The sequence below is a fragment of the Ipomoea triloba genome, chromosome 8 (genome assembly GCF_003576645.1).
Source record: "Ipomoea triloba cultivar NCNSP0323 chromosome 8, ASM357664v1".
NCBI lineage: Eukaryota > Viridiplantae > Streptophyta > Magnoliopsida > Solanales > Convolvulaceae > Ipomoea > Ipomoea triloba.
Window position 1 is genome coordinate 16,681,135 of NC_044923.1, and position 10,209 is coordinate 16,691,343.

At 34.3% G+C, this 10,209-nt stretch overlaps 1 protein-coding gene and 1 non-coding gene across 2 annotated transcripts in view; both read right to left on the reverse strand.

Annotated features, from left to right (window-relative positions):
* Positions 1-3,921: 3,921 nt before the first annotated feature.
* TRNAR-CCU lies at positions 3,922-3,994 on the reverse strand. Its single transcript has one exon. It is a non-coding gene; the product is annotated as a tRNA-Arg (tRNA).
* A 2,039-nt stretch (positions 3,995-6,033) lies between these two features.
* The window catches only part of LOC116027039, a 34,306-nt gene continuing 30,130 nt past the window's right edge, over positions 6,034-10,209 (reverse strand). Inside the window, exons 3-5 of the mRNA XM_031268465.1 lie at positions 7,048-7,176; positions 6,414-6,526; positions 6,034-6,367 (exon numbers count right to left, since the gene is read on the reverse strand). Coding sequence (XP_031124325.1) covers positions 6,034-6,367; positions 6,414-6,526; positions 7,048-7,176 — 576 coding nt within the window. The remainder of the gene's footprint in view (positions 6,368-6,413; positions 6,527-7,047; positions 7,177-10,209) is intronic.

Below are 10,209 nucleotides of genomic sequence, written 5' to 3' on the forward strand. Positions count from 1 at the left end.
TATATATATATATATATATATATATATATATATATATATAGGGTCATGTTCTTGAGTGGTGCATTTCGTAACATTGAGTGGTGCATTTCTTAACATTGGGTGGTGTAAACCGCACGGCCGCACGTAAGGGCGCGATCACATTTGAATATATATATATATATATATATATATATATATATATAAACCTCGTTGCTCTTTGACGGAAACCAGAGCCGACGGACTGGAGAGGGACAGCTTAATCAACATAAATCATTTTCCGGAGTTACCAAACACCAAAAGCCCGGAAAATAATTTTCGGAAATCCATTTCCGGGTTACCAAACACACCCTAATAGTTGAATCATCTTAATTAAATTTCACATAAGGGAGATATGGCCAAAATACTCAATCATGTCGTAAATTGTCCTATTTTGTCATTCTTTCTTAAAAATACCTAATGATAAAGAAGTAAAGAACTAAGTACCAAATTCAATTAATCTAAACAAGGAAATAGGCCAAATTGATATAAATTAAATAGCTAATGAAAATAAGTACATTTGAACACTTATCAATAATAGCTCTCAAACTACACATGAGACGAAATAATTCAAAAAAAGTTTCTAAAAAATTCATGTGAAGGTAAAACACGAAATTGATCCAAGACGTGTGCCACAAGCAATTTCATTAAAACTCTCGGGAGCATATATTGAACTGTCAATTTCGCATAATATAATGAATTCACAATGAATATATTTGAGTACTCAAACATATTTTTTTTAAAGAACTTAATCAAATGGGACCACTTGCTAACAAAGTCTTGAGAGACTTGGATAGTACATAGAAGAAGAAAGTATGAGCTCTTCAGGTGTCCTAAAACATTTTGCCTAGCGTAGGTATTTATACTAAAATTGGAACTCATCATCACTCAACATGACATTTAAATTTGAATTTAGGATTCAAATTTGAAACTCACATAACTAGCAAAACAATCAGAAATAAATATTAGGTTAAAAAGTTAATTCTCGAACTTTGAGCTCAAGTCACGGGTGCACACAAATTCAATCTTGTGGAACTCATTTTGAGTTTTTTATTTGTAAAACCCACTCACGCCCGTATGAAAGAGAGTCCTTTAGTTATTCATTTCAAACCTTTTAAAAAGTTGAAAGGATTCATGCTAGTGTAAACCTCCAGACTTTTTCAATGTGGAACATTAGCTGCCTAAAAGCCTTTCAAAACCTACATACTTTTTCCAACTTTATGAGTACACTTTGATAATCAATTTCACATATACCCGTTATCCATTTTGAACGTATAATATATCAAATTCGTCCTCTCAACTAGGAGAATCCCAAATCCATTTTGATCTGATCCAAATTTGAAGTTGATCCCAATCCAATTAATACCTTAAATGAACATTTAAAATTAAATGTCAATTTTACTAATTTATCCAACATTTGGTTTGTGAAAATACAATTCAATTTTTTTTTTGTTTAATGTTTAGTTTACATAGGAATTGAAAGGTGCCAAAGACCTTGTGGTTAAGTGGCATCCGGTGTCCCGATTAACACTCTCACATGGATGATTAGAGTGGGTTCGAGCCTCAGTGGAACAGATACTTACTACATTGTAACAGAGTCAGTAGTACTCAAAAAAAAAACATAGGAATTGAAAGGTGATAAATAATATAATAATATTATTAAAAAAATAGGGGTAAGGAAGTTTTTGTCCTAAGAAGCAAGTCCAAATTTTCTTCTAATAATAACAACAACAACAAAAATATGATAATAATATTATTAAAATAGGGGTAAGGAAGTTTTTGTCCTAAGAAGCAAGTCCAAATTTTCTTCTCAACAAGCATGGAATTTGAAATCTTAGGAGACCTAAAAATTCCAATTCAACAAAATGGAGTAATTGAAATTTCATGAAATTTTAATTTTTTTTTTACCAAATTGTAAAAAATTTTACTTTTTGAAATTAAGGAGAAAAGAACTATAATTCTCCCAACTAAACACCCTATAAATTTATAACTTTGATAGACTAAATACACACCTTATAAATATAACATTGATAGACTAAATATGACTAATAAACTAAATATACACCATGATCACAATTATAAGATTAAAAGTATCATTTTTTTCTTTTTACAAAACTTTTGATTTTTTAATGAATTGAACACTATTGTTAATAAGACGAAGTGACGAATATGTAGGGCGTCCGCTTCCTCAAGTGCCGCCTCCTCATCAAGTCGCGTCCACCTCCTCATCTAGCGCGTCTGCATCCTCTAGCGGCGGCGCCTCCTCATCAAGTGGCGTCCATCTCCTCTCCTCAAGTGGCGTCTGCCTCCTCAAGCGACGTCCGCCTCCTCATCAAGTGACGTTCGCCTCCTCATCTATGGCGTCCGCTGTGACTAATTCCATAAAAAAAAAAATCTACTCCCTTAGTGCCGGCATGAGATCTGATCTCGCTAGCTACTTGACAGGAGGGTGTTTTCTGGGTAAAGCTTAAGGCTTTGTTATGAAAACACCACACTCAACCTTATGGCCGGCACGAGATCCGATCTCTCTAGCTATCTGACGGGAGAGCTGACCTTTAACCGAGCCAACGGCCGATCGAAGTGCACTCGCACGCAAAATGCCAAAAAAAACAATTGGAATTGGGTCGAGGCCATGCCTCGGTCACCTCGGCCACTTTTCGCCGAGGCGTGGCCTTGACCACTTTTGGCGCAGTTGGCCGAGGCCCCACTACGCCTCGGCCACTTTTCGTCAAGGAACGACCTCGGCCACGTTTGGCCGAGGCCGGGCCTCGGCCACTTTTTGCCAAGGCCCTGCCTCTGCCGCCACGTTTTCCTTTCAAAAAAAAAAAAACAAAACAAAGAAAAAAAACTCTTATTCATCTCGCTTTGCACTATTACTACTCCCTAGTTGACTCGGCTAAACTCGCAAACTGGGGAGTAGGGGGACTAGTGACAAGATAATTGGGCATGCAACACCCAACCTGAATCACAAGCACTGACCCGAAGGCAGACAAACGGCCACCTATTACACAAGGATAACACATTGAAAAGGAGTGGACAGCACATTGAAGAGGATTTACTTCTTGTCGTTATTAGCAACACTAAGCATCCGTTACATACTCACAAAGAGTCGTTGGCACTTGTGGAAGTGGAGTCTTGTTGTATTGAAGGGGGAGGACTTTGATTTTCTAACATGCAAACTACTAGACACAACACTATTGTACTACTCACTGTACACAACTAATAATACAAATTATATTCCGGTAACAATACTTACCGTCACTTATTATGAAAAATGTAATAATTTTTCTCTTATAAGTAACAAATATTATATTCATGATTAGTATTATATTTGAGCATATAAGGCCTTCCACATTAGTCTCATTTTCACGGATTTTAAGAAACTTTTGTCCAGCTTGGAAGAGAGAGGAGGTAGAGAGAGGTAATGGCAGGTCCTCCTGCAAATTAGGGAATTTTACAGTATTTTGCAGTAAAAGTGGGGCCAGCATGACTGAAGGGAGTTGCTTTATTTTTTTTTTCTTGTCAGTTTCTCTGGCATTTGGCTTTTTATTTTTTTCCTTTTTCTTTTTCTTTTTCTTTTTTGCTTCCCCTTCTCTCTCCTAGGTGTTGCCTAAATATTTGTGCAAGAAACATAACAATTGGAGAAGGCCTAAGTATGACATTTGCACATATAAGTATGATATTTGTATGTTGCCTCAACTTGCCCGTCTCACAAATAAAATTTCTAAACTTTTTTTATTACTATGAAGCCATATAAATTTGCAGAAATCATGAAGATGAAAGCACCAAAAAAGGAATTTATCTTACATTCCACCGCAGACCCCACGGGCTTGCCTTTCAATCTGGTAACTGCTTTGTTCTGATGGTCTCAAAAGATAGCAAGAAACCGTAGAAAAAGAAACAAATCGCGCCAGGTAGGGGTTGAACCTACGACTTTCTGCTTAGGAAACAGACGCTCTATCCACTGAGCTACAGGCGCTACACATTGATATATTGCGGACAAAAGTTATATCACGTACTGATTGGAGAGCATTGACTGATTGGTACAACAAATTATTTTAAAACTAAAATAAAGAATGCATTGAAAGTTAGGCCATTGGGGTCTGTTTGTTATCAATCCTTTCTTCTTTATTCATTTAGCTTTAAGCAAATGGCTGAACTGCTGATACCATCGTCGCAAATTATGCCGTGGACCCAGGTCCACCTTGCACGACGCTGTTTCACTATTTTTAAAAAAAAAAATAAAAGTTACTAAACATATATCCCTGAAATGTGTGAATGTGGATATTTCAAATTTTGAATATAGAGTATAGAATTTGTGAATGTAGAGTTATGAATGTGTGAATCTGTAGTAGAGTTAACAGAGGTCTAGCAGCCCTGAAATGTGTGAATGTGGAGTATAGAATTTGTGAATGTAGAGTTATAAATGTGTGAATCTGTAGTAGAGTTAACAGAATTCTAGCAACTTGTAGCCCTGTAATGTGTGAATGTGGAGTTCCCAAGTTGTGAACATGGAGTATAAGACCTGTGAATATAGAGTTTTGAATGTGTGAATGCATAACAACGGTAATATAGTTACTAAACATATAGCCCTGTAATGTGTGAATGTGGAGTTTTCAAATTGTGAATATAGAGTATAGGGTCTGTGAATGTAGAGTTTGTGTTCTGTTGCGATGAGAAGTCTTTAACGCTGTTAAATTTTTATTTTTATTTTTAAAATAAAATTGTGAAATGGCGTCGTATTGGACCCAAGTCCACCTTTGGATCCACGGCATAACTACTGTACCATCAGATTCACAGGAGCTTATAGCTTATTTTAAACTACTAAGAAGCTATAAGTTCTGTTTGGTAATGTTCTCAAAATAAGTTAATAGCTTAAAATAAGAGTTTATTTTGAAAAGTTACTTTAGATAGCTTTTTAAAAAGAGTTAATTCCATTTTTTGTTCTAGATTTATATGTGACAATCCACTTTTAGTCATTTTTTATTAAAACACCCTCATTTGGTCCTAGTATTATTGTGTCATGACCATTTTTAGTCCTCCATCAACAAAATTGTTGAAATATCATTAAATACATCGACATTTCAATCTTTTTATACAAAGTAGGTTGAACCGCTATATTTTTTATGTTTATTTTTTTGGAAAACATTCATAATTGAAGACCGAAATGTCCTAGTTTTCAACGATATTTCAATATGGCGGACTAAAAATGGTCGTGCCACAATAATACTATGACCAAATGAGGATGTTTTAATAAAAAAGGGACTAAAAGTGGACTGTCACATATAAATCTAGGACCAAAAATAGAATTAACTCTTTTAAAAAATAAGCTAGTAGCTTTTTAATTTTTTCTCATCTTTATCCTTATTATTTTAAATAAATGACATCCTTTACCCATCCCAATTAAATCTGTTTTGGCATTTTCTCTTCAATATGTTTGGTTGTAATTTTAATTTGACATTTGTGTTTGAACATTAATTTTTGTATGAACTAATCTTATGAATTATAAACATTTTGTTTTACTTTATATATTTTCAAATATATGTTCTTGCTTTATATTTTATTAAAATATATTGATTTTATTATTTTATATTTTAATATATAAACAAACCTATTTAAATTTAAAACTATTTAAATTGTACTAAGATGTCTTTTTTAGTCTTTTAACATTTATCAGCTTATCAAAAAGTTAATTTTACCAAACACTTTTAAGCATGACAGCTAGCTTAATAGCTCTTCAGATTTTAGCTTCGAACTTATAGCTTTTTAGTTTCAGCTACTTTTTAGCTTTCAGGTACCTTTTCAGCTAGGTTTGCCAAATGCTATTTTTTCCAACATAGGAAAGCAAGGCAAAAAAGGCAGCAAATATTTAAGTTCGTCCTTAGGCAAGATCTCCTAAATCCCACAACGATATGCTCCATCTATAGCCCCATGGGCTCTCAAATGATCCTCCATAACTTGGCATAGCCGAAGGCCAATGGTTCAAGTAGTTCTTTTTCTTTTTTTTAGAGAAAGAACTTAATTCATTAAATCAGATAAAAGGCAATCAACAAAATAAAGAGGAGGAGTATCGAACCACTCCCCGCAACCTGTCAAAGAAACGGCTTCCCGAGCAATAATGTGGGCAACACGATTCGCAGATCGCTTAACAAAACAGAAGTCTACACCCACAATCATAGATGCAATTTCTTTAACATCATCAATCAAAAAACCAAAAGTAGAAATAAAAGGATTCGCAGATAAAGCATAATAAACAAGTTGAGAATCAGTCTCAATATCTACATCTCCCATCCAGGTTCCTTTTAGCCAACTCAATGCTTCACGAATACAAACCGCTTTGGCCTCTTGAACACTATAATTTCCACTAATTTGCATTGCCGTTGCAAGTAGAAACATACCATTGTGATCTCGTAGCACCTAGCCCAGCCCCATAATATTGTGATGAATATTCATAACAATATACGTGTTCATCTTTAACCGGCCAGGTGATGGAGCTTTCCACTTCAGCAACCTGCCACCAGAACCCTACGATGCCAACATTGAATCATACGCTGCCTTCCAGTTTGTCAAGAATGTGAGAGATGAATGAATTACAGCATTACAATTAAAAGCATTCTCATTCCATACTTTATTATTCAGGCTTCCCCATAGTCCCCAACAAAGCATGACAAACTTGCATTGCATATCATCTTTTAATTTAGCAAGCATATTAAAAAACCACTCTAAAAGTGTACCTTGTCCCAGTGTAGGAGAAGATAAGCCTATTGTAGTCCACATAGCAGCCGCATGCGTACAGTCCATGAACAAATGCCGGGTGGATTCATCAGTCTGACCACACATATGACATAATAGTGAGCACTGGATTTGTTTCGTAACTAATGCATCACGAATGGGCAAAAAAAGAGGAGGCAAGCTGCCAACAAAATAGCTTCACTTTAGGAGGTACCTTAAGATTCCATAACAAACGCCATGGTCTGTTATCTTGCAATTCTCCAACCAACATTCTATAGGCAGACTTGACCGTGTACTTACCTTTCGCTTCCTTTTATACCAAACCCAAGCATCACTAGGTCGTCGCAAGCTAACTGGAATATTTAGTACAATACTAGCATCCCTTTCGTTAAAAATATCCTTCACACACTCCTCGTCCCAACCCAGTCCCTGCATGTTTAACAAAGATGATACAGGAGCTTCATAAATAGCCCCGGGCAAAGATGTAGTAATAAACGGGTTATCCTCAGTAGGAATTGGGAAGCCAAGGATCACGGCCTATTTTCGTACTCATGCCATCACCAATAATGCATCTTCTAGCTCCTCGTCTAATCACTTCCTGAGTCTCAATCAGGCCACTCCAAATAAAGGAGGGGTTGCTCCCGGAGTCCCGGGGGATGCATCAAGAAAAGAACCATGTGGTTTAAGTAGTTCTTAAGACTGCAGATTGACCGGCCACTTCCAAGCTGATCGTCCAGTCACCAGTATCACCCTAACAATCATAATAAATAAAATAATAATATTTTGTTGGTAGTAAGACAATAATACATATATATTCTACATCAAGTAAATTAGTAAGATAATAATGAAAGACAAACTCTTAAGTTATGTATTTATAATTTACATAGTAATGATTGAATTGACAAAAAGTAAAATATTAAGAATATAATTGATAAAAAAAAATAAAAATAAAAATAAAGGAAGAAGATATAAATGTACATCACAAAAACACTAGAAGAAATACACTAAATGTAATTTACTCATTAACAAATTAATATTATTGGTTTATTAGTTTATATATATATATATATATATATATATATATATATATATATATATATATATATATATATATATATGATTCTGTGAGAAACTACCGTAAAAGAGAAATAAGAACCAATCACAGTCTTACATTTGTAAAAATTTAATGGATTTGATTTAATGAATTTGATCATATTTAAAAAAAACGCGGTGACATATTTGTAATTATCATCAATTGCACTATGCAAATTTGAACACTTAAATATGCAATCTTTAACAACTAAATATGCAAATATGGTAAATTTTATAAAATCAACGAAAAAGCTAAATTTTAAATTTAAACTATAAATGATAGACCTTAAGTAGTAAAAAGTGAACCACTAAACCATTTTACTTGCACTTGTGAACTATAAATGATGAACCTTGAGTACTTATACCTATAATACATTTTACTTGCACTTGTGCACCTATTTTCACTTACAAGTGAAAGTAATTTACCTTGTTAACATTCATGCACTGGTGCAACCTAGGTGCACCTAATTATAACATTAGGTGCACCTAGTTATAACATTATGTACACTTAGTATTAATGCTTAGTGTACAATTTACTTACACATGTAATACATTTTACTTGCACTTGTGCACCTATTTGTAAGTAATTTACCTTGTTAACATTCATGTACTTAGGTGCACCTAGTTATAACGTTAGGTGCAACTACATCTAGACACATGACGCGCTGCAAAGCGTTCTCAGTTCACTCTTGGGTAGTGTTGCAAAAATCCAACCTGGGTGCCGATTAATCCCCGCCTAGGCGGTAGGCACTGGTCAACCGCCTAGCGTATCACATTAAATGGTGGTCTAGGTGGCTAGCCGACTAAGCAACCGCCTAGGCCGCCTAAGCACCGCCTAGGCCGCTTGGGTGTTGACCGCCTAGACCTCCTAGGCCACCTAGTCGACCCATTAACTATTGTTCTTTTTTTAATGGGTTATTTCACTGAAAACAATATCGTTTTGAGCGAAATAACTCAAAATTGTACAAACTCTAGATTCTTTTAGGTTAATATTTAATATTTTAGTAGTAATTATTAAAGTATTATATAATTTATAATTATTAGTCTTTAAAAATTTCAAAATACTTAAACAAATTTTTAAAAAATAAAATAAAATACATAGGCGCCTAGGCGCCGATTAATCTCCGCCTAGGCGCTTGGCTCTCCCTAAGCGCCCGAGGAGCGCCTAGCGATTTTTTCAACCATGCTCTTGGGCGGGTGGTTCGCACCTGAACGCGATGCTCTCTCTCTCTCTCTATATATATATATATATATAGCCATGGATCCTGTGAGAACACTTTCATAGGAGAGAAATAAGAACCAATCTCAACTTTGAATCCATAAAAATTCGATCGATTTGATTTGATTTATAAAAAAAAAAGATGCGGTAGCAATTTCGTAATTATCATCAACTCCACTGTGCAAAATTTAACACTTAATATGCATTCTTTAACAACTAAATATGCAAACCTGTTAATTCTCTAAAATCAACCTTAAGTATTAAAATGTGAACAACTCTTGGATTAAATAAAATCAAAAGCCCAGTCATAAAACTCTAAAATCGAAACTGTAATTACAATTTACAATGTACTTTCGTATTTTTGCAAGTGCAAACTTTTAATACTAAATATGCAAAACGTTAATACGGAGTACTAAATTGCAGATTTTCATATTCATGTTTGCATTGTAAAATTGATGATAATTACGAAACTGTCACCGTATTTTTTTTTTAATAAAATCTTAACTGGTGCGTTCAATAGGAGAGAAATGAGAATTCTTTGCAGCCATCCACGTGTCCAGATCAACGAACCAGATGTAATTTTAAAAAAAAACGATGTGGTAGTATTTTCGTAAATAACTCAAACTTTGGTGCAAGTAATTGTGTTATAAGTGCAAATAGCTGGTGCACATTTACAAGTAAAAAGTGTAAGTAAAATCACTTACAAGTGCAAGTAATTTACCTTGTTAGCATTCGTGCACCTAGGTGCACTTAATTATAACGTGAGGTGCAACTAGTTATAATGTTAGGTGCACTTAGTATTGATGTTCAGTGTACATTTACTTGCACTTAGGATCACTATATATAACTGCTACTTGCACTTGTAATGCATTTTAGTTGAACTTCAATGTTCAATTATTTATGAAAATGCCACCGCATGTTTTAAAAAAATTAGTGTTTCTGATTTGTTAGGCCTGGGCACGTGGACGGATGACATGCGTTTTCACTTCTTTCCCAGGTGAGTGATTCGCACCTGAACGCACTCCTTATATATATATATATATATATATATATATATATATATATATATATATATATATATATATATATATATATATATATATATATATATATATATATATATATATATATATATATATATATATATATAT